General features: G+C 38.4%; 1 protein-coding gene across 1 annotated transcript in view; it reads left to right on the forward strand.

Annotated features, from left to right (window-relative positions):
• Window positions 1–24,998, forward strand: part of LOC117394130 (SH3 and PX domain-containing protein 2A-like) — a 122,257-nt gene extending 97,259 nt beyond the window's left edge. The window contains exons 8-11 of the mRNA XM_033992158.2: window positions 416–460; window positions 6,336–6,464; window positions 24,273–24,386; window positions 24,916–24,998. Coding sequence (XP_033848049.1) covers window positions 416–460; window positions 6,336–6,464; window positions 24,273–24,386; window positions 24,916–24,998 — 371 coding nt within the window. The remainder of the gene's footprint in view (window positions 1–415; window positions 461–6,335; window positions 6,465–24,272; window positions 24,387–24,915) is intronic.
• The last annotated feature ends 1,390 nt before the right edge of the window (window positions 24,999–26,388 follow it).

Genomic DNA, 26,388 nt, shown 5'->3' on the forward strand with positions numbered 1-26,388 from the left:
ATGAAAATTAATATAGAAAAAACACACAAAAAATGTAGGTCGATCAATACGAGGAAAAGAAATTGTGATTACTGTTTTTTGCCATATCACTGAGTCCTACCATGGACACAGTCTGTTAGACACTGAGTGAAATGTTTGTAATATGTTGTAAAAAATATATATATAATATATATACCATCTTGCCTTAGATGCACTCGTACCAGTGATGAAATCCTGATGAAAACACCAAGTCCCAGGAGATGAGAGAACTGTGATAAACTTGCTAGAGTCTTTTTTGCTGTTTCCAACTCTATCTGCTGCTGTCAGACTGAATAATGTGTCTCTCCCATTCTCCCCCCCTCTCTCTCCCTCTCCCTGTATCTCTCTCTCCCTCTCTCTATCTCTATCTCTCTCTCATTCTCTCTCTCCACTGCAGTGTGGATGTACGGCTTCACCGACAGCCCCAGGAAAGAGGCTTCAGGTACTTCCGTCTGTCTCCTTTCATATTCTGTACTGTACAATACTACTGCTGCTGCAGCTTTAGTCAGGCAGGCTGGAGACACTTTATGCTCTGTATGGTTGATTTTCACTGTGGGAGTGCAAATTGGAATGTGCATATACCTCCTGGGATTTCTATTGGTACTGTGAAACTTAAAGTAATAAACAGACTATATGAACATTTTGACTAAGCCTGGGAACTAGACCAGGACTAGACTAGGACCAATAAGGACTGAACGTGGGTCAAATCCAGACCAAACTAGGGCAATTGTGAGTCAACCCAAAGTTATCTGTTAGTTTGTCTCAGCACCTATGGAGTTTCAATGCCAGTTTTTATACTGAAGACAGTTTTTTTTCCTTCCTTGTATCATCTACAATACAGTCAATTAAGTAGACTAAATAGACATGTCAACATACAAGTGTACATTTGACAGTGTATAATTTGATTGAAAATGTATCCATCCATCTATTAGACAAATATATTACCTAATAAACTTTTTTTAAAGCACTGTCACTTACTTACCAAAGAAAAGTATGCCTAAATTAAAAAAAATTGAAAACATCAGATTGTAATTTGTACTATTAGAGCTGAATATATCAATACTTCCCAAGCGTATGTTGCACAATGCATTTTACGTATTGAAATGATTTAAAGCACTGTCACTAATCAAGACCATCTTGTAGGGAATTTGCCTTGGTCAGTCCCATGCCTCCTCTTCATACTAACACATTAAAATACCAACTCTTTTTGCTCTTAAATTGACTCCATTTTCCACTCCAGCACTTTGCCCATATGTTCTTTGCATGTGCTCATCTTCTCCATCTGGTCAAATCCTGTCTTTTCATCTCTCCATCAATCCCTATAGATTCCACTACAGATGCAGCAGTGATGGAAGCAAAGTCAAGTCTCAAATACTCAGCAGTAATCTTTAAATGCATGCTTTTTAACTTATTCTGGGGTTTGGTAAATCATGACACTATTGAACACTACCCACCAAAGAATAGCTTGTCTCAGAGATGTAAACAGAAATGACACATAGAGTGACATATTGGACCATCTGGTGAGAATTTGCTAATGTTGTGTTGAAATGCTAAAAGACAGAGCTGTTGTTTTCAACAGCACAAAATGATTGGCAGTATATTTTAGAAACCAAAATATACCATAGTTTCATGTAACACTAAATGTGAAAACAAGTTATGGTCTTAAAATGTAAAGGTGCACCATGTAAGTGGGGGTCTGCTACCAGCTTGTCTCTATGGAGATGTTACTGTCTGGTATGTTTCACAGTATGGCATTTAAAGGTGGCATGCGTAGTGCCTCATGTCCAACCTTTTCACAAGGTTGCAGAGTTGAGTTGTAGCCGCCTGGTCACTCATGGACCCGTGCTTGTGAACTGCAGCTTGGCCGTGCTCTGTGTCTCCGGTATCACTTGTATACACACACACACACACACAGACACACACACACATACACACACTCTGACACCTGTCCTGCTAGTGATCCACGGCTCTTTTGGTTGGGGCACATATGAAACACTGACCACTGGATTTAGGCACCTGTAGTTTCATTTCCTGATTAACGTCATTTCTCAGTGAATATGAGTCAGATTGTAATAAAACACGCAGCACTTTACAGCTTTATGTGTAGAGAACATGTCATCACGAGATGTCTGTTTGATCAGATTTACCTGTGTCTGCCTTCCTCCAAACCTGTGTGTGACACAGGTCAGGAGCGAGTGAGGGAGAAACGGTGCTAGAGAGGAGATGCAAAGGGAAACATGTGACTCCCAGTTCATTTTAAATGACTATTAGACTTAGGCCAATTAACTTGTTAAATGCTTTAGGCCTATTGCACAAAGTAAGCCTGCATTGTCAGCAGTTTACTTTTTGTCTGTTTCAGACTGAATCAAACATAGTCAAAATAGGCTATTTTTTTCAGTGCTCAGCTTTTTTTAATGAACGCAGGGCCTGGGGTAGGTCAGAGAAAGGAAAATTGCAGAAGCCACAGGGAGCGGTAATGTGGGACAGAGAGAGTGCACAGACAGGAATCAGCAGAGGTGAACAGAAATAATTAATTGAAAATTTAAAATTAATTATAATGAAAATAATGTATTAATTCAAATCTTGATGCCTTTGAATGATGTGGACATAGGAGCTGAACAGCATGACCGAGCAGGCTGCTAGTTTACTATAATTATAAAATTATTATAATCACGCTACACATATCACCTTTAATGTTTTAACTTTACATTTATTCTATTACAGTTGTTTTTATTGCTCAAAAATCCAGTTTAAAAATGCATTCTTACTAATGGACTCGCCTCTCCAGAGATCTGACAATGTAACTTGCCCTGGTGGCATCAGTTGCTTATTTCCTTAGCGATAGACAAGTTCCATAGCAGTGGGCACAAGTGAACATACCCTCGTCCAGAAAGACAATAGATTATATGTTTATGCCCTTAGAGTGAGTATGGTGTTTTGTTCATTTTATCGGCCAGTGTGAATCTTATTGATGATGCATCTCAGTTAGTTATAACCTGAGGCCGACTTTCACTACCCTGTGCAACTAGGCGTATTACGGCTGTTTACTTTTCTCCTGCATTTGGCCTAAAGAATACACAAACGTCGCCCACCAGGGAAGCTGACTTACAAGCTTTCCTGGAGATATGGGCTGAACGCTGTAAAAGCAACAGATTAAGTACTGTCAGCAGCTTGTTTTTCTCACGCTGACTCTTTCACATTATTCAGGAGTCAGGGGGTTATTTTAATGTGCACTATGTGCGATACACTTAACTAAAACTATAATAAATAAATGATACGTTCAGGACCTTCCACTGGAATAGTTCTATAGTGCACCTAATAATGTGCTTTTAGTTATAATTACTATTCTAACTTTTTTCTGGAGTTGTATTTTATTTAATATTTAGACTTTAGAGTTCTTCTGTCAAACTGAAAACACTCTGTTCTTCGTTGTGATGTCACGTTTGTAATACAGGAAGTGTGCCACTGTGTTTTTTTAAACTCCATACACCTTCACTAGAATCATTTGGATTATTTCAGCCCTGGAATTGCCAATCTCTGCTGAACTAAACGTAAAATGTAGCTGTTAACTTGAAAACAACCACTTCATGACATCGCAAAAAGGAACAGAGCATTTAGAGCTTTGGAGATGTAGACAATAATAATAATAATGCTGGATTATTCAAACATGTGTAAATGAGACAAAACACCACTCCAGGTATGTTTGTTGATGAGGTAACAACATTATAACATGCCTTAAAGCTCAAAGGGGCAATTTTGTGTTATATAGGACCTTTAAAATCTAAATATATTGACTCCTCAAATATGAGTGACTTTTGAATGTGTTTCCTTTCCAACCCCGCAGATGTAGTCAGTATTGTTAAAATTGCAATGTGTTTGTGTAATCATAAACATTGTAGCAAAATTATAATTATAAAATTTGAGTACATGGACCCTTTTGGCCTTTTTGGCCCTTTTGTTTATCATATGTTAGATTCAGCTTCAGTGTTCAGCCAGGTGGAGCCCAGGCCTGCAGGTGGAGCTTCATATAACCATGACCGACTTTGGCAAGATGTGCGTTTTCATCTGTATGTTTTTTTTTTATGATTTCACCTCTCCCCTTTCTGCCTGCACACCTGATACTAGCTCTGTACTCCAGAAATTGGTCAAAAGTCCCCAAATATCAAACTCAATGCTATGAGTTTCTTGTGCACCAAAACAATCTCATTCAGGCCAATGAGGCAGGGAAATTATAACTGTTGAATGCATTTTGTGATGGCCTTTTGAAACAGTAATACATATTATAATAGTTCCACTATTTTCGCACAGTTTCACCATAATTAAGGTGATTTTTTAATTTTATTTCCTGAATTAGTATCGTGACAACACAAATGTTCACTTTGTCTTTAGTAAACCTACATTCAGTCCTTCATTCTTTGCCTAAAATGTTCCACAATACGGCATTAAACTTCTCTATCTCTACGGAGACGAGCAGGAGTCACAGTTACAGGCTACGTTACAGGTCAGGTCTATGGAAGTCAACCCAGGTCACCATACCCGGAGTTGTGTTTTGTTTCATTCACACATGTTTAAGACACAAACCCTGCATATTTAGTTCTTCGCTCAAATGGGAAAAAAAACCGGTCTGTTCCACCTTGTGATGTCATGTCGTGATACAAGAAGCGCTCTGGTGTGTTTTTAAACTCTGTCGCACTAGCATTTTAAGTTTTGGAGATGTGCACGCAGGTTTGAATAACGCTTCATTAATAGTTTGTCTACAACTCCAGGTATGTTTTTGATGAGGAAACAACATTATAACATTGCTTAAAGCTCACAAGAGTCCATTTTCATACAAGTTAATCCATCTGTTTATTTCAAAATACCCCTTTGCAGTAGTTTCTTTTTAATGACCATCCAGACCACATTAGTGAACCATGGGGCCAAGCAAAATGTCAACTGTTAGTGACTCAGAATGTTCTTTTAATATTGTTTATTATTATGTGTGTAACAGAACAATAGGGTGCCAGGGTCCTCAAATGAACTTACTTATTTCATATTTACACGTTTCAGGTCACCAATAGTAACAGCGCACAGCTTAGTTTCTTCCAGGGCGGCATGAGTCATCACTACTTTGAATCAAATCAGCTTGTCTGCAGCCCGTGAACTTTATAAAGAGGAAATAATAGCACTGTATGGAAAAGGTTAATGTCATAAGTTCAGATCGAGTTTGACCTAAGTATGGTGAACTTAAACAAAGACCCAGCCGCACTCTCACTCTCTCACTCCCTCATTCTCTTTCCGAACACTTTTTCTTTTTTCTTTCTCCTTCATTCTCTCCACTATCTCCCTGTCTCTCTCTGCTTTGTTTAATTCCCTTACACCCTTTCTCTTCCTTTGTATCCCTCCCTCTTTTTCTCTCCCCCGCACCTGTCTAGCTTACTCGCCTCCCTCTTACTCCTCTCACTCTCACCCTTTTTCTCTTTCTCCTCTCTCTATCTACCCCGCTCTCTTTTTCTCTCTCTATATATATATTTTTTGCTCCAACCCTTTGTCTCCCTTTCTGTCTCTCCCTCTTTCCATTTCCCTACCTATCTCACTTTCATTCTGTCTCTCTTACTTTCTCTCTCACTCTTCCTGTCTGTCATATTTCCGTAACTCTCCTCTCTCTCTCTAAACTACTATTTTCTCGATCTTCCTGTCTCCCTGTTTGTTTTCTTCCATCTTTTAGTCTGTCCTCACACTTCTCTGTTCTTTTCTCTCTCTCTCCCTTAGTATATCTCCCATCTCTCTCACACTGTTCCTCTCTCTCTCTCTCTCTCTCTCTCTCTCTCTCTCTCTCTCTCTTTCTCGTCCACTCATATGTTTCTATTTAAGGCCAGCAGTGGTTAGCGTGTGTTCGCCCCCCTCCTCCCAAAAGCTGTTGAGGGGAGGCACTGTTGATTTTCCACAGGCAAAACTTCACTATTCTTGTAGCCATTCCCACTCTAGTCTTCCCCTGCCAACTACTCCCCGATATCTTTCCCCCAATTGGATTTTTTGATCATGTCTACGCTTTAAAACCAAAATGGATCTCTCAAAGAACAATTTTGCCAATTTCAACCTTTTATTTTGATGTCAATGCTGCCCCTTGCTACAGGATGGGAGGGGGATTGACTCTGCTATGTTATGACCAAACTTTTGGGACTATGCCGGCTGCAAGTTGCGTGATCTGATTGGTCAGGGGAGGGTCGCCATGGCATTGTCCCGGGTCCACGTTGTTGGGAGCAGCGGCAGTAGTATTACGGGATGCAGTGGTCGCCCCAAAGGGAGATGGTTCACGGCATGCTTTTACCCCGCAGGTATTGACAACTCGGAGCCGATGGTCCTGGAGCAATACGTAGCAGTGGCCAACTATGAACGCCAGGAAAATTCGGAAATTAACCTAAAAGCCGGAGAGACAGTGGATGTCATCGAGAAGAGCGAAAGTGGTGAGTGAATCTGACTTCTGATTTATTACGATGACAGCGACACACGTTTTAAAATACTGCAAATAAAAGCCAGATTGCTGTGGTTTTGCGTCTGACTTGGGAGTTATGGTAAGCCTGTTAACATATGAGCGAGCGAGCTCTGAAGGAGTTCTACTTTAGTGTTATTGTCTATATGAAATGAATTATAGTTCAAGCATAGATTTGCTTGTAGTAGTAGTTGTCGTAGTATTAGCTTAGTAGTTGTTTTAGTTAGTTGTAGTAGTAGTTTTTAATAGCAGCATTAGTTAGTTATGGCATGTTCTATTGCAAAAGTAACTGTTTTTGTAGTAATAGTTATCAGTTTATGGTGCAAGTTGTTTCTTATCAGCCTACTCATAACTACAGTTGAAAGTGTAGCTTCTAAAATGTTATTCTTAGTAGTATCCTTAATATCTGAAAGGAAACAGTTTGTATAATATTGACAGTGCTGTGGTGTGGGCTGTTTTATGTTGCGTCGTAGCCAGACCGTCATTGCAAATAAGGTGTTCTCCATGGCCTTATCTGGTAAAAGTTTGAATAAGTAAATAAACAGTGCTTGGAGTGGACTGAGCATGTCATAAGTGCATAAAGTGTAGCTTCTAAAAAGTTAGTCAAGGCTACACTGAAATGAAGCCCTGATTATGCTGACACTGGTTTGTTTACAACTATTGGTTTGTCCCTATAGGGCTGCCATAGATACTATATATGTTATAAACAAGGTATTATGGTTTTAGTTTGTTTTGGTTTGAACACACAGTAAAACAATATAAAACACATTCATATCATAGAATAAAATAAGCATACATAGACGTTAATCCTCCATTGTCCTCTCCCTCCCCGCTGAGTCCCCTGCTGTTTGGCTCTTCTCCGTTCGCTCTTGTCCAAATGTTGTAATCTGCTGAGGCTTGGCACCACCTGGAGGAGCTGTGTATCTGGCAGAAGGCACCATGTTTTCGTGTTTATGTGGAGCTTAATGCAAAAAGCCATGGAACAACTGAATCTGTAAGCTATTCTACTACATACTCTGAGAATGTTTGTTTGGTGCACTTATAATAGATGAATAGAATATACTTGTGTAAATGTTTGAAATATAATGCTGCTCTCTATATGTATTAACACTGTTTACAAACATGTACATTAACCTGCCTTATTTATCTCATTGGCAAATTACTGTGTAAAGTAATCAGGACAGTAACAGTTGTAGTAATCATGACATTGTAGTTGTAGTAGTTGTGCATGTACTTATCGTACCTGCTTGTTAATGCCCAATCTTGTCAGCTCTTGGAAGCTAAGCAGGGCTGGGCCTGGTTAGTACTTGGATGGGAGACCACTGGAGTAATACCAGGTGCCACAGTGTGGCAGAAGTGACTAGAGTGGAAACTGCCATTGTGTCAAGACATTTTACCCACTTTGCCCATCATTGGCGGGAGATCCATTTGGAGTTTGCTAAAGTTATGGTAGTAGTAGTTGACGTTGGTTGTACTAGTAGTATTGGTAGTTGCAATAAAAATATTTGCAATTGCATATCCCTAGACAATAACTATTACTATTTTCATAGCCACTACTCCCTCTACTATAGTACACCCAGTATATTCAATAGTTGTATTTTTATTCAGTTATGTAACTTCTTCTGCTGCTATTTCAACATGACAATACTTTTAATTGATTTTGAGTACTTTCTTTCCCATTTTTTCTCTCCCTCTCTTCTCTCCCTCCTCTCCTCACCTCTCCTCCACCTCAGTTGAAACTCTGCTTTGTATTCCCAGCGCTGGATCTCATTTTGTAGTGAGTGAGTGACACACGGCAGCTTGCACAACTCCAGCAGAAATCTTGGCGCTAGCTCAGAGCATTGGCGCGTCTCTCTCCGTTCTTCTTATCTCCCCTTTGATTACAGCTGCTGAATTCATTTTCTTTGTGCTATCTCACCATGTGCATCTTTTGAGTGATTACGCTGCCTACGTGAATAAGCCCAATGCGGAACTAGCTTTTTATTGTAGAATATGCGTGTGATGGAGGAGTTTTTGGAGTTGTCAGCACAAATGAGACAATGGATGTGTCTGACTGGACTGAAAAGATGTCAGAGAAGATTTAACTTGTCAAAGCTGAGGAAAGTCTTTACAGGAATGACCTTCATGCTGTGGTTAAATCTCAAGTTTGCCATTTTGTTTAGCTCAAGGTGTTAGCACAGTTTTATCTCACTCAAATCAGTGTCATCCAAGTTCATTTAAAAGCTTGGAGGCTGTGGCTATAACTCATGTTTTACAATAAGAAGGTTCCGGTTTTGATCCCCGGGCCGCCTGGGCCTTTCTGTATGGAGTTTACATGTTTCTCCCCGTGTTGAGGGTGGGTTTCCTTCAGTTTCCCCCTTTAATCCAGCACACCATAGCTGTAGTCCTCCAGCTAAGGAAGTCCAAGCCTAGCCTTAACAAGATCACGGAGATAGGTTCCTGAGGTCCTCCTGAGTTTCTGTGGTGCTCACTGGTCCTGAGGAGATGCCCCAGCAGCATTGAAGGATGGATCAAATGTAGAGGACAAATTTCCCTACTGCGACAATAAAGTGTACCTTGACCTTAACCTACTGTAATTGTAGTTATCCGCATGATTGTCAAAGCCTAACCTGAAAAGAAAGTATGAACTTTGAATAATTCAGAAGTAATCTTTTGTATGTTGTGTTTTAAAAGCTATTAGATTTGATAAGTGCTTCCAAAGTCAAATTATTTGTTTAATGATTCCTCTTTTTTAATTATTGTTCTTACCAGTGCTTACTCACCATTACGATAAAAATAGCAACTAAACAGCCACTTGAAGGACAGGCTTTTTTGCTGTTTTACCCAAAAGCTTGTCTTGCCCTCAAATATGTGTCATTTCTGGGCCAAAGAAGTGGGGCAGCGGTCATGACATCAGTGTGAGCCATGCCAACACAAACACATGTGAGAGCTTGTTTAATATTCCTCCTCTTTCATTCCTGTTTTCAAGGCCTCCAACTCCAACTGTGTGTACTCCAGGGCAGCCAAAGCAATAGCAGAAAAGCTGACAGTTTGACAGTACACTCGTTAATTAGGCTTTATTTTCTTCACAGCGCTTGTCATTAGGGCTCTAAGGTATCTTCCAACATAATATCCCAGTTCTGCCTTTAAAACTCAAGCTTACTCAAGTCTTATTCTGCAGAAACAACTTAACATACTTTATTTATAGAAAAACTAGACTCATTTTTGATTTGTTCTTTCACTTTTGGGGTCGCCACTGTCGTGTGTCTTCATGTGGTGGGTAATTGCTAGTGTGTGGCTATTAAAATGTCTTAAATTTAGCCTAGTGTAAGAATATAGAAATAGAAACACAATTCAACATTCAAATATATAAGTAAATGTGGAATTACCAACCCTTTCTTACTCTATACCACTCTACTTTTCTCACCAATAAGTCTCTGTATATTTTTTGTAGTAAATTGTACAACCCTGACCTGATGTGGTATTTATGGTTTGAGCTCTGCCGTAGGAAGTCGTTCATTTCGCCTCGGAGAAGTCATTGGCCTTGCACTAGGCTCCAGCTGTTTTACTGTATAGTGTCAACAGCCCCGTCGTTGGAGCAGAGATTTGCCTGAGAACAGACTGCACCCGGAGCAGAGGGCAGAGGAGAGGGGCTGTGTGGGTGTCATCATCTTTGGCACAAATACTGCAAGTTTTTATAGTAATTGGAGTAGTGGTTAAGTACATATGCTACTGTCGTTGAATGGAAACGTAGAAGGAAAGAATATTAAACTTAAAGACTTGCTGTACTGCCCTTGTTAGAACCATACTGTTAGCAGGATTTGAACATAAAACATGGAGTTGTGTTGTCTATACAGGATGTTTTTTACCTAAATAGTTCCTGCCAATACAATAATAATCATAATTGTGTCAGTTTAAATTGTGATTTGCATTTAATATAATATACAAATATATTTCCAATCACTTTATCCCTTAAATGGCCCATTATGCTCATCACAAACATGCCTGGAGTTGTGTTTTGTTTCATTCGCACATGTTTAACACACAAACCCTGCTTATTTAGGCTTTAGAGTTCTTGTCATGTGGTAATACAGGATGTGCTCCACTGTGTTTTTAAACTCCATACACCTTCACTAGAATCATTTGGATAATTTTAGCCCTGGAATTGCCCAATCACTACAGCATAAAAGGTAAAAGGCAGCTGTTAACTTGAAAAACACTTCATGACATCACAAGGTGGAACAGAGCATTTTGCGCTTTGGAGATGTAGACAGACTAACAATGCAGGGTTACGCAAACATGTGTGAATGAAACAAAACACAACAGCCTAACCTGGTTTAAAGCTCACAAGAGTCTTTTAACATATAACTTTCTAAAGGACATTTGGTCTGGAGTTGGAGGCAGTTCTTGCATTGTGTTTGCAAAGCCCACAGTGAAAGGAGGCTGGGTTGTCCTTGTTTAGACCACTGTCCCTGATTACCCTCCCTGGACTCAAACATCTGAAGTGAACTGTGGAGCGTCTGCACAGAGGAATGTCCCAGGCAGAGAAAATAAATCTGCATATGTGATTGTTTAAATGATATGCTGTGTGACTGTATCTAAAGGTCAGGGTCATTTAGGGAGACTGTGACAAAGTGTAGGGCTGTTTTAAACTCACTTTAATTTTATTTTACACATTTGTTAATTTGTTAATTTCCCAAATATTTTCCATATCCAACTAAACTACTAGACACAACTATCCTGGGTTATTTTAAAGATATTTCATTTGCTTAAACCTATTCATTTTAGTTATACAATTCAGTTAAGCACATCTACTTTCATGCTTACCTGAATCTCCTCATGGTCCAGACAAAAGGGGGGGAGTGTGCCCAATGTTGTTCATTTTTAAAGCCTTGGGGGGTGAGGTCATGGACCAGACCATGTGGAGGGGAGAGCTGGTTTAAGTTTCTTTGCATGTTTTGGTTTTAGTATTTCAGTGTTTCTACTTTTAACACTTTTGTTAAATGAAGTGATTGATACACTGCTAAAGTTACAACCTAATTGGCAACTATGGAATGATTTGTACTGACCTGGGGGAGGTCGTTCCTGCTGCGGAGAGTATAAAATCAGTCAGATTTAGCCCATCGGAGGAATATCGGTGTAGCCTTGTTCATTTCAGTTGCTTTTGGTTTAGTTGAGCATAGTACATTTTTTGTAAATGTTTATTATTTTTGCCACATTTGACCACTTTTGTTTTTTGGAATTTGAATAGGATTTTTTTTGAGTCTGCCTCCAACTTCAGACCACATTAGCCAGCTTCCCCACAGAGACAAGGGGACAAGAGAGGTCAATGTTGGCAACACGTTCCTGACCTGTGTCTTCATGTCTTGGATACGTCTTGTATATGAAGACATCTTTTCGTAAAAAAAAAAAAAAACGAAAAAAACAACAACACTTGACTTTTAAGTTTTTAAGCTTTATTCAAAATCTCAAAAATTTAGCTTTGGATCAACATAAGAATTAGATGGAAGAGATCAACACTGTGTGAACACACTTCACACAGTGTAGAAGTGTAAATGTTTTGGGGTTTGTCAGTTTTTAAAATGTTTTTTTAATGAATGACTAGAATTCAATTGTCAAAACTGAATAGAAAATGTCAAATCTAGTTTATTTTTACACTTCCTGACAATTATAGTTACCGGTATTATCTCTTTTGGTGAAAGTATGTAGCACATGGGAAAGGAGAGTTACGACTGTGGTGTCCCCTCCTATAAAGGTAACTGGAAAGAATAGAGTAACCATTAAGTGGCTAAAGCGTTAGCATATTTTCCTCTCACCATTATCATACATTTTGGTCTAGACTTGAGTTTTGTGGTAGAGGTAAAACACATAGTGAGAGTTTTCCTCATTGGATACGCTGTTGCTAATTGCTCTTCCAGGACCTGCTCAACTGCAAACAGGATTCTTGGGGTTAGTGGGACGTGCACAGCTCCAGAAGGAGAAGCAATTGCTCTCCATCTGGGTCCTGTGGGTTTCAGGCGTTTTGTCACACTAGATTTGGGGACATTATGCACATTTACTTTGCTCTAACTGGACTTTGCTGCACTCTTCATTGGCCTGTAGAGTGTGTGCAGATCAGGAAAAATGATTCTTTTTGGAAATATTCTAAATCAATACAAGATATTTGTACAGTTAAAGAATTGTACTATGCTACTATGTACTATGCTATAGTGCAATATTGTTTCGCTAATTTACTATTTCTATAATAGGTTGTCTACTGCAGTGGTTTCCAAACGTTTTATCTTACGTACCACCAAACATTGTCTCACACTCTTGAGTACCTTCTATATCGCATATCAATTCTAAATTTGTTTATTAATATAATAATAACAATATTATTATAGTACGGCTGGTTAAGATGTCTTCATAACCAGCCGTACTGTCGAAATAATTGTTATTATTACATTTTCTTGTATTCATTATATTTATGTCAAAATTATCCTACAGAAACTTTATTAAGGAGGTAAAATGTGTTACAAAAAACATTTTAGATTTAAATCCAACTTTCTTTTAAATCTGAAACCCAAATACCCCTTCCAAATGCTGGGGTACCCTCAGGGTCCCCCATACTCCTGGCTGCTAAACAGTGGTCTACTGATTAAAGGTTTGGGGCTTGTTTGATTCTCACTAAAGAAGTGTGCTTTGAACCAAGACACCTCCACTAATAATCTGTCAGGCTACATTTTCACCAGGAAAATTATAAATAAAACAATAACAATGAAAACAAAAAAGTAATGAATGCAAAAAAACAAAAAACACGCATCAGGATAAGACAGTGTCTTGCATACGTTTCCTGAAAACCTTTTGGATCCCTGGGTTGCTCTAAAAGGCTGTGAGCAGATGAGTGGTTGAGTCCAATGACCACACCTCAGTTGAGATCCCGTAAGTCATTAGTCATCCTGTAACTGTAAAGGGCAAAGATATCCACCCTTTCTCTCCTGTACATGACTTTATAAGATGTCTTCATAACCAGCCATACTGTTGAAATAGCTTTATAACATCTTTTTGCATTAGGTCATTTGGACTGTAAGCTTCTGTTAGCTTAGGATAAGCCTTCTCCACAGGCTATGAAATAATGACTTCTGCTTTATGTAGAAAATCCAACCAGTTTTGGATGGGTCCATATTTTGGTGCCATGGCTGATCATATCCACTCCAAGTAATTAAAAATGCAGTTTGTAACTTTTCTGGTGGATGGGGAGGCATCCACCACTACATTGTCTCCGCGAGATGCTCTTCCTTTGCCTGGGCTGTTTATACTTAAAATTGTTTGATTGTTGCCATTTTGATTGCTCAGAAATACATTGAAAACAACTAAGTGGGTCTCTTGTCCGCAGATCTGACTTGTAATTTGTGGTGCCACTTACACTTATGTATCTATAGAGATGCATAAGTGTAATGTCTGTGGAAATGCAATAACATGTTTATAGAGATAAGCAGATGGCAGAGTTGTAAATATCTGAAGTCTGTTGAAAGTAGTAGTAGTAATTAGGGATGTAACAATAACTGAAATATCATGACATTGTATTGTCTAAAGTCATGCAATAATGTTATGGGCCATCACAATATTGAATTACAAGTCTCTTTGCTTAAATTCATTGTTTTGGTGCAGCAATAGCAAAAAAACAAAAACAGGGAACTACATATACAATGATCCTTTGCTCCTTTTCAGTGTAGACCACATAAATAAACAAAGCTCAAAAGAGACCGCCCACCTCCTGGGACTGGAAGTAAATTTTCCATTAATTTTTCTCATAGACTTTGCGGGAGATTTGGAGATCGTTACATCATAATAGTAATTTCGTATTTGTGTAACTGATTAATGCTGATGATTTCCTACTGTCTCTTTTGCTCTAGTTTTACGGGGGCTGCTGTAGAGTTGAGAGATAGTCTTTCCTGTTTGGGACTGATTTGTGCGAGGGCCAGAGGGGGCAGCAGTCACAAGGTCTCAGAGCCAGTATCCATCAGTGAGGTGCACCTGATCTATGGCCTGTCCTTGTGCGCGTCTGACTGCTCTAACTCACTGCTCTTATCTACCTAACCTTAGGCCCTGCACGGACACACAGTGCAAATGCTCCTTGTTTAATATAGGGCCATACTGCAACCAGCCAGGTACAGAGTGTAGCTTTATTTTCTACATATCTATGTCTTACTAGGCTACTACCTTTTTATCTAAATTTTTTACACATGCAATACTATCTTAATGGAAGCTTCAGTAAATCTCCACAATCCAGACATATAAGTGTCATATAAAAGTTATTCTAATCATATATTCCACAGATTTTCAATGTTTTTAATCGTCAGTACTCATTATAATACAGGTTGCTCCACTGGAAATGTCTTTGTTACCTTTTTCCTTTCCCTCCTTATGAAATTAGAGATTTAGATTAGAATGATTAGTATAAACCTCTGATATGCGTCATCAGAGGTATAATCATCTTGAATGGACAATATCACAATATGTCGAGCTTGCATTTCTCCGCGTCCCAGGTCTTGTAGGCACAGCTGGACAAAGTTCTCATTTGACTTTTTGCAGGAGTTTACCTACTTTTCTGTCATGGTGTTATTAAGCAGTGGGCCAACAACACTCCATCGAGGGGGGAGCCTGTTTTCTGCAGACATCATCTACATTTATCAGGGAATCTAAATACATTTATTGCCGCTCTTATTTCTCCCCACTCTTAGATGTGTATGTATGTGATGTATCCTATGTAATCAGCCAATAGCGCATCTGGAAATATTCTCTGTTGCTGACTCAAACCCCACCCAACTGTTGTTCAACTTTTGCTCTGCTCCCAACCATGAGCCAAGACATGCTCCGTGGGGTAGCTGGGCAGCTGCAATGATGCAACTACATTTTACGTTGTAGGCTTAATATTTTGTGATGCTGTGTACTGATTGGTTTGAGGTCAAAATCTACAGCGTACTATTTGTTCACAGCTGTGTTTTTTGCCTGAAAAACTGAGAAAATAAAAGTGTAGAGTTTGTGAAAACGTGCAAGAATCTCGAGTCGCAACAAAGTGAGTCTCGTTGAGTAAAATATTTTCTACTTATATTTAGAATTTTGTTTCCTCCCTCGATGGAGACCTGTATGCCTCACTGCCTATATGAAGCATTTTTACATTTGCACTTTTACATTTGTCAGAACAACATGACTTCAAATGCTTCCCCCCAAGTCAAACTTCTCCATTCATAGGCTGAGTCTCAGTCCAACTTTTTGATATTGAGGATATGATATACATTCTACATTGTGCCTGTACAATGATATATGGATTGATCTACTGAGGCAGACTTATATCCCAGATCCCCTCCCTAATTCATACATATCCATTTGTAGGCTTGGCATAGGTACACATATTCTTAACTTTTGCATTTATACCTACATTTAAATATTAACATAATTACCTATTTTAACATTTATTTGTACCTTGTAACCTTACCTTACCTTAAACATTGTGCTTATACATTTGTCAAACACCATATACTGGGTTGTGGGCCGACCTGCTGAGGCTGAAGTGTAGACCTCTATACAGATCCCAATGTTTATGAAGGCTTAAGCCAGGGAATATGAGCTTCAAACTAGAATGTAATATTACACTGACTGTAAAGACTCAAGTCCTAGAAACCTGATCAGACTTTTGAGGGAGAAAAAGCAGTAACTAGTAACTGCACTTTTGACTTTGAGAGACCCTTCATTTGAAGCATGTTTTTGAAATAGTTAGTATAATGTTTCTGTTTGTGAAGTGGTTCCTTCCCTTGACCCTGGGGTCGGACAGAAGGTCAAGGGTTCACTTCCCTGATGTGGAAACAAGAACTCTACATGATGAGGTTTTTATTGACTGAAATTACTTCAAACGTACGTTACAGTATAAATAGTGTATTTGTCTGGGATTTTTATTAATATACAACATGTTGACGTTATTACATGTGTTCTATGAAAGTACTGTAGAATTTGTTGGTCTTGTATTTAATATAAATGTAATTTGCTCTAAAATGTAATGGTGGTGTTACTGCACATTTAAATGATATAATGTTTAAATATTGCATTTTTCTTAGCTATATGGTTTTGTTTGGATTATGGTGAATTAGTTGCTTGGTATAGGTACATAAATATCAGTTATGCTAATACTCCACATGCCTAAAAGCCAAGAAGATGGACTTCCAACTTCTATGCCAAGATACTAACCACTTTACCACTCATAGATTTGATTTTTTTATTATTATTATTTTCAGATAGTATAATTTCACTGGTACATTGTCTTTCCTATAGAGCATTTGCTTAGTGCTTTAAGCGAATATTGTACTTTACAGTTACTCTATCTGGGTCAGTTTACATTCTACTTCATGATGTAGATAATTCTCTGGCCCATTTTACAGCTGGTTTTAGACAGCGATTGTTGTGTGGTTATTTTCAGAGTGCAGTGTTTGAAACCCCTCTTGTGCTGGCTCTGCACAAAGATAAAGCAGCCGGTTCAATGGGAGGCCTCTGCACTTCTCACTGCTGGAGATCTGCTCTTAATTAGCACTCCCATAGGCTCCTCCCCCTCACTTCATCACCACGGAGAGGAAGAGTGCACTGAGTGACTGGGCTTTGCAAACAGGAGAAGCTAAAAGAAATGTGCCCATGATATAGTCTGGACCGGTGCATGCGAGCTTTGAAGCAGCGGCCAAACATCTGGGTTGAAAACCTTTATCTTTACCTTTTGCTCAATACCAGTTCAATCTTGTTTTTGCACACTGCTTATGAATACCAGTATACTGCATTTCATGTGTAAGTTATAGCTGCATTGTTACTTCAAAAAAGAGCTCAAAAGGCTTCGAAAAGGGCTGATAAATTTAAATAAATTTTTAAAAGTTATGTAGAGAGCACTCTCACACTTTTCTGATACTTGAACCCCAACTAATTTTAGTTTTGAAGGCATGTTTTAGCAAGATTTGGTTAGCTGGTTGGTATGTTTAAGTAAAACTAAAATGTTTGCTGGAAAAAAAATACTGTATAAATATTTAGGATATCGTTAAATGTACCCAAATATACCAGTGTGTTAAGTTAGATTTCCATCATATTACAAGTATACAGTACTCAAAACTGATATTGGTCATAATGGTAATATAAAATACAATACGTGATGTTAAATTACTACAAGGAGTACAGTGTATTAAAAATGTTAAACGAATAAATGTTTCATATTAACTGTAGCTAATCACTCCTCACCTCTTATCCTGATAATAGCTGTGTTTCTTTGTTCAGTGCTAGCTCTGCGCTGCCCCTGATGTCCTGTTCCCTTCTATGGGAGAAAGCCCGTAATTATTGGCTGCCAGGACACACTGTAGCTTCAACCTCCAATTAGAGCTCTCGGCTGTAGAAATGGCAGGCGCGGCATTGTTACACTTTTCCATATTCACACTGGTGCCGCGTTTGTGCTCGTGTTTGAGACAGCAGGTGTAGTTGGTGACCTTTCGGAGTCATTAGCTGTTGAGCGCCTCATAAATTCCACTAAACAAGCGCGGTAGGGTCTGTTATGTCAGACAAACCATGAAGATGCCGGAATCAATTTTGCAAAAGAGTGGCCCAATTGTTAGCAGAGCAGTCGGCTTTCTGCTGCAGAGAGGGAGCTGCGGTGTCTTGATTGCTTCCTACAGTGGACGTTGAAGAAAACATGCTCAAGTTTCTCATTTTCTGCCACAAAAACTGCATAAGACCAACCTGTTTAGACATGAGCCAGAGTGCAATATGTACTTTTACCTGTCCTTAACTAAAGGTGCACTATGTAACTTTTTTTGGTGGAGGATACACCACCCACGTGTCTCTGTAATCTGTGTAATCCCTCAGTCATCCAGGTATGTCAACTTTTTGTCCAGGTAACAGATTTGGATTTTTCCTTTATTCAATGGAGATGCCTGAATGTTCCACAGTATAGAATTAAACATATGTGTCTCCATGGGAACAAGGAGATCATGCCACCAGATCAGGTTAGAGGTTAAATCTATGAAAAGGCAGCCCTGCTCACATTAAGGGTAGATGTTTTTTAAGGTTTTTTTTGGTGTTGTAAGATGCAATACAGTGGAAAATTTCAGACAAAGCAAAAACATCCCCCATGGAGACAAGCTGCGTGCCCCCACAAGACAAGTTACACTGTGCACCTTTAAATCTGCACCAACTTGTATCTGTTTTTCGATGCTTGCTGATGTACTTGTACCATAGATCTTGAGGTATTTGGAACAGGTCCATATAAACCTTTTGTATTCGTGCAGATTAAAGCAGGTCAATGTTAAATCCATTCAGTTTTAGTTCTGCTGCTTTCATTAAATTAACATGTAAAAAGCAGACTAGTGCGCAGGTTTTCTTTTGACAATTCTGACATTGTGAAGTGCCAGTAACAAAGAATGACCAGATGGAATTTCAAAGCACCTATGTCTTCCAAAGAGCTGGTTTGAACTGAGTGAAGCTGGATTGAAAAACAGTCTTTATTTAGCATACTTTTGTACTTTTCTGTTCATAAAATCATCATTACTATAGTCAATTACTTACAACATTTAATGATACACTGCATAATAAGTCCTTAGTTAGCCTTAGTTAGTATTACAGATCTAAGGGGTAGTAACTGTTAACACATAATATACTTATTACCTGTTGAGTTTTTTTTTTTTTTTTTTTTTTTTTTTTTGGAAAAAGCTATGCCTAAAACTACATTTTAAAAATCTCTGCTCCCCTTGTTCCCCTTTCAGCATGCTATATCAACACAATCAGTGCGCTTTCCACTAATAAAACTGCTGCACATTGCATCATTTTTGTGAAGTTGTAGTGTTTTGTTTGGTATTCTGCTTTTGTATATTGGCTGTGCAGGCTGAGTCTTGGACAGGATCATGCTGCTAACCACAAGGGGCTTCGAATAGGGCCCAGGAGAGTTTGAAGGATTACTGCATGGATGACAGATAAAACTACTTCAGGCATGTCTGTTGATGAGGGAACAGTGTTATAACATGGCAGAAAGCTCCAAAAGTCAATTTCGCGTAATACCCTCTCCTTTAATAAAACAAAAACAAAGAATTGATTAATAATTAAGAATGATTTAGGCTTTGTAACTACTTAATTAAGGGGTTAGAGTTAGGAGTTAGGATATTCATTTTGTTGAATGATCTAAAATGATTCTGGATTAGAGCTGGAGGATAACGGCAAATAATATGAAAAAACTAACTTTTTTTTTCCTATTTGTTAGTTTGTTTATAATCATATACAGGTAATGCTTAACCATTTAAAATGTACTAGTTAAATATTGTCACGTTGTTTCACATTTTACTTTTAAATGTGTAGAGTATTTTCTAAAACAGTTGTTGAAATAAAATAAATTGACCACTGGAACATGGATTCTTGTTTTTGGCGTGTTTTGTAGATGTAGATTTGTTTTTCAGAATTAGACCAAATGACTTCCCAGAACACCTACTTTCACAAATTTCACAAGTTTGATTTCACAAGTTTGACTCTCCTGAGGGTGGTCTTCGTTCCCATGTATCAAAAAAATGTACCTCCCCTTGATTTCTGATGCGTGAGGTCAAAACATACCTAAAAAAACGCAGTAAAACGCAGATAGAATCTTTTAATTCTAAAGTGATGAGTCTAAGCCTGAATCTTTCTTGATACGCTATTTGTTCACTATGAATTAAACTTTTCTTCATGGTTTATTATGGCTAATTAAGGAGTAGTTCTATATACACGAAACTGGAAGCACTAACTAAACAGTACATTGAATACAGTTGGAAGTATTTTTACAGCTTTCTACTTGGCATTTTGAATTTCACAGTTTTGTCATGTTGCCACACCTTTTACCCAAACCCTCTTAATCACTCTCTGCCTCATTCTCCACATATGTCAGGCCAATTTAAGACTTTACTTTAATTGACGATGAGTAATCTCTCTCCATCTGGCTGCCAATCTTTGGACCAGCTCTCCTCCTACGGCACAGATTTTCAGACAGAGAAGTGTAATCGATCTAAAAGGCTCCTGGCCACTAACTATGCCCGGGCTAACCACTCTGCCAAATGACTAGCACCACCAGAATGACAGGTTGTTTATGCTAGCATCTGTTTGGTGCACTTTATTTTTCAAATCTTTTGTATTTGTTCAAACTCCACAGGGAGACTCCAGCCTGCATATTTGAGAGGCATTTCTGTTGTTCATTTATCCATTATACTGCAGTTACTTTGAGTAGGTTTATTGGAGAGTGGGGTCCTATCAAAAGTCTGCTTTCGCTGCTCAGAGATGGTGCCAGGAGCTTTTAAAAGTACAAAGACATAACGTATAAAGTGGACTAAAAACTGTTTTGTAGAGCCCATACCGAATTCACGAAGATATGCAGAAATGTGCTGTTTTTCTTGAGTGTTTGACTGTGTTTTTGTATACAATGAGTCACTGCACTGCAACCTAACCCCAAAGCCATGTTGTGTTTTAGCAATAAACAACACATGTAATTTAGTCAATGCAAGTTAGATTTATTTAATGCCATACTGTGGAACATCCAATGCTGTCTTAATGGAGACAATTGAATGGCAGACTCTTCATCAAAAAGGCTGCATAGTCCCACACTTTTAAATTGGATGGAGTTTGAATATTTTAAATAAATTACTACTAGAAAAAATATCTATTACAAGGTTGTAGGTTTGCTGGTATGGTCCATTATTCATTTGGAATGATGTGTCCACAGAAAAATAAAAAAAACAAAAAACAAATGGGAACTGGTAGCAATTGTTTTAAAAGTATATCCTGCTTCTGTGCATTGAAAAGTGCTTAGTCCATATGAAAAACATTACCATGGGCTGATTCATGGACCAAAATCTATGGGGGAATACGAGCCACCTGTTCAGAGTTGAGCTGAGATAAATGCAGAAGATGGACCTTTGCTTTAGCCACCTGCAAATAGTGGAAAACACAGGAATAAATCATGTAGAGTACGAAGGGACCGAGGGACTGTCCTACATCAGCAGTGGCATGACACGCACACAGACTGTACTAAATCTCAGGCTAAAGATAGTGATGTCAATGTGAAGTAAGGAGCATGAACCGGAAAAGAGCATTCCATCGATTTTGTTTAAATGTCTGCACTCTGTGGGTCCACTTTATTTGAGTTACAGCAGCCCTGTACTCCAGTCAGAGCCCTGACTGTGCTGGTTGTGCCCAAAGACAGGCTCAAGACCGGAGGTGAAAGAGCCTTTTCTGTGGCGGACTATGGAACATCCTCCCTCTGCCTGTCAGATCCTCTCAGTCTTTAACCCAGTTTAAGACAGATTGCGGGGTTTCTTGACTTTTTATGAAACATTTTGGTCAGCAGAAGTTGTTTTAAATGTGCTATATAGATAAATTTAAATTGAAGACAAACTAATAAATAAGGTGAGGTATAGTCGGCATGAGTCAGGCTTGGTCAGGACTAACATAGCTGGAGGATTTGACCTATTGTGCATATTTTGGGTTGAGTTTTGGGTTCTTAGACATAGGAAGAAACAAACAAACTACACACAGAGAGGCTTGAGCGTCCTGAGAGTCAAACCCAGAACCCTGTGAAGCCAGAGGGCCGTCTGTAATAGATAAAGACAATCAAGGAGGCGATCATGCTGTGATTGTGCTCTTGAGATTGGATTGCCGATCAGATGATGGGTATAAACTAATTTATCATAAGACATGGTTAGTCAATTCCAAAATGCTCTTAACTTAATTCTAAATGTTGACTGGTCTGTATTATATGAATATGAAAGAAGCTACTCATAACTCACTGTAAGACAACCATAACACAGACCTGTACAGTCTCACACGATCATACATGGTGATACTACAAAGACCTGACCCTCCATAGAGAAAAAAATAGTCACCATTTTTACTGTGATTCTCTATGTTTGTGTTGGAGTTGTGAATCACAGTCTTATCTACCACATAAGCTGTCAAAGTCTGGCTATGCCTAAAACCAGCAGTGGCTGTAAGAGGAGATTCTGAACCAAAGCAAAAAACTGGAAAACTACTGTCAAGTGCATCAAGTTCTTATCATGTACCACTACTTTTGAGGAGGCAGTTTTTGCTGACTTTCTCAACCACAAAAATGCAACAAAATAAAATCAAATAGCAACCATATGTTTTTACCTAGATAACAAGCTTTTTAAAAAATCTGCCATGCAAATATATTCAAAATACTCCAGATTGAACAATAAGAGTTCAAATTTTCCCTTTTTGGGTTCCCTACAGAAAGGCAAGAGTACATAGTATTTAGTGATATGCATGGTTTCCCTTGAATTCCCACTGTGTATTTAAGGTGGCTTAGTGTGGCACAAAGGGGCAATAGGCTGTTAAATATTGTAACAGACCTGACATACCTGATACGCTGATATTTAGTAGCTATAATATAAAACCTTGTAAGTTGGTGTTAAAATATCCTTTGCATGTGTAGTCCACAGTTATAAATAATGACATTTACTGTAAAACTCAGTAGACATACTTTCCACCACGTGTAATCATCTCTTGTTAGTTGTGAAATAGGTTTAGTTGATTGATTCACCAACCACAGTCTGCGCCGTGTAATATTGTGCAGCAGTGGTGACTTCACTGGTCGACAAAATGTGGGGTTTTCCAATATTTATACCACTTTTCAATCAATCCTATCCATTTGTACGTCATTCGTACTTAACTTCACTCTTGTCTATAATGATGGCAAAGAGTTAACTATTAGCGAACACAAAGCGGTTGCCATTGACAACAGACGTCTATTTCTAGTTCTTTGCTGTTAATGTAGACTATTTCCAAATGTAGCTAATGCATGTCAAATTTTGGCACATTATATCTGTCATTTATACATGAAACAGACTTTTTACTTGTGGGATTTCGGTTGACACCCAAAGTGACATATGCTTTTGTAACGGCATCAAGTCTGTTCAAAATATATAGCTAAGAAATGTTCAGTTGTCAGTGGATATGTTTCGTTAGTCAGTTTGGCTTAGAGTCTGACGCTTCTAAAATGACATTTAACATTTAACTATGGAAGAAGTGAAGTCGTACTGTTACATTTGGACTACGCTGACATAATACTGCAGAGTTTGAGGGGGTTCCCAGAGCAGATGTGTGGGTTGTGTCATCGTGGGACTGGTGAAATAAACAAAAAGGGAAACATTGGGAAACTTAGACAAACTTTATTGATCCACAAGATAAATAGTTGTATATAGTAGCTGAAAATGCACAATATTGCAATGCACTATGTTGAAGAATATATATAAAAACAATAACAAAAGGCAAACAGAATGGTAAAAACTATTAATTATAGCAAAAAACGAGAAGTATTTTGCCTTTATGACTACAATACAAAGTTGTTTAATTTGTGCCATATACGTTGTTGAATAAACTCCTCCTTTATTTTGAACCGGTGTTTACTTGGAGCATTACTGTGTCTTGGGATATTGCCAGGTGTGACTTGCAAACGTGTCCAATTTGAGTTGACAGATTCACGCATGGATTTAATTGAATAATTTACTATTTTGGTCCTTAGCAAACTTCTGATCCAAAAAAGAAAGCACAACAATCAGCTCTGCCAAATTTAAAGAATCAGACTCCTGCATGGACCAAAAACATAATAACTAAAAGGTCTCATTGGGTAATATTTTAGCTGATTGTGAGTATTTTCAACCAAAAAGTGCACTGTGGCTCAAATAATATTGAAAACCACTGATCTAACTGTCTTAACTACTGTAAACGGTCTCATATATTCTCCCTAACATGTTCCTCTATTGTCCTGCAGGCTGGTGGTTTGTGAGCACTTCAGAGGAGCAGGGCTGGGTGCCGGCCACATACCTGGACTCTCAGAGCGGGACCAGAGATGACCTCGACCTGGGCACCTCCCGAACTGGAGAAGGTCAGCACCACACAGAAACACAGAAAACATGTAAAAAAACAAACAAACTAAAATTTAATAGAAAGATGACAGTATATAGTGTGATAGCCTGAGTATTTGTTAATTATGATCAAAATGACATGTTTATTTTAGAAGCAAATGGTATGATTTATATATAATAATTTTAACAGTCAATATTGCAAAATTGTTGATGAATCAAAATGAAAGAATTGACAAACTTTTTTTTTCTTGATGTCAAAAACTCTGAAAATTCAATTAAAATTTTGTTCATATCCACAATATTATGTTTTACTTCACAAAGTTCATAAACCAGACACTTACACATTACAAATAAACATCACCAACATGATCATATAAGTATTTCCATTCACACAGATAGATCCTCACAGACCTCAGATGCAGGGATGTAATTAGACCAAACACAGCCAAAGACTTTGTGATATTTTGGCACCAGAGAAAATTCCTGTGACTCCCCCAGGAGTCTGCAGTTCCTTCAGGAGTCTATGTTCTCTGTGACCCGTCCTCCCAGCGCTTAGTCTGCAACCGGACAGAGCATTCAACACCCACTCATATGACCTCCCCTACCTCTGCACCCGTAAACACAACACATAAATTTAGCTCAAGAGAAGCCATTAAAGCTGGAGTATCCAAATTTTTTCAGAGATTGTATAATAGAAGTGAGAACTGAGGGAGTGTGACGTGTGTAGTGTGTCACGTTCAGTTGCATCCAAGTGAAGATAGCAGTTAATTGTGGCTAATCTGCAACCTGGGTTATTTGGAAATCCGAACATGAAACAAAAGAGCTAATCAGGAATGAGGCTGTTGAAGGTTTTCTTTCTTTCCCACTTAGGCCGATCGTTTGGCAGGAGGCGGGCGCTTAGCAACAAGGCTGTCAATCAAACTGCTGCTAAACGCTAGCAGCAGCAACCTTGGGGAAACAGGGTCCGGATTGGTCTATTATCAATGTTCATATCTTGATTTAGGGACAGAAAAGTGAAATAAAAACAGCAGGATCATGTAGAACGGGGTTATATAAACATTTTAAGGTCAGAATGATGAGCCTGACAGCAGCAGTTTCAGAGAGATGGGTGACGATTTTTCAGTAGAAGTCAGTTGCACCCAGACCTTGAAGGAACAACTTAATTCTCCGCTACCGGGCTAGCCATGTCCATTTATACAGTTTATATACTTTTTTTTTGTGTTTTCCCCCAAAGAATGTATTGTAAAAGCAGCACGTTATGACACAATTAGACCACTGCAAGATTTCTGTGTTGCTAATAATAAAGTATTTTTATTTTTTTCGTCAAACTGGAAGTAAACACCAAAAGCAGCGCTCCGATTGGTTGCACTGAGGCCACCCCAGATTTACTTCACTGTTCTAAAGCCATGCACATTCCCATAAACTATTACATGTTGATATTAACAATGTGCTAAAGATACAATTTTTGATACATTTGTATATTTAACAGTTCAAGAAACGTACATGCTTTACACAAAGGTATTCACGCTGCCAGCAAATTTAATGACAAAAGTAACTGTGTGGATTTCAGTATTTGAAACAATCCCCTATATATTGTTTTGTGTGGTTTAATTGTTAATATTTGTATAGTTATTTTGAACATTAAAACACAACTTTGAGCTACTTGGTTATGGAAGAAAAATGCATAATATATAATTATATGGTTCACGATTGAAATTAGAAATATTTGAAACAATTATTTGTGTAGATTACTGTTGCGTCCTTGGGAATGACAGCCCAACCATAATACCCGTGAATGAATGTCGTAAATGTGTGTGTTTAATGTAATTGGTTTTAAATGACATAACAACATTCTATAGGCCTATAATATATAATACAGATGTGGGGAAGCTAAAATGAATATTGTTAAAATGCAGGTTTGTTGCATTACAGTGAGTTTCTGGCTGTCATCACCAGTAGAATGATCAGGTTCATCCAAATGCAGGGACAATTTACACATGAGGAAGCTTCATTTAACAAAAT

This window comes from Periophthalmus magnuspinnatus, chromosome 1, assembly GCF_009829125.3.
Source record: "Periophthalmus magnuspinnatus isolate fPerMag1 chromosome 1, fPerMag1.2.pri, whole genome shotgun sequence".
NCBI classification, from domain to species: Eukaryota; Metazoa; Chordata; class Actinopteri; order Gobiiformes; family Gobiidae; genus Periophthalmus; species Periophthalmus magnuspinnatus.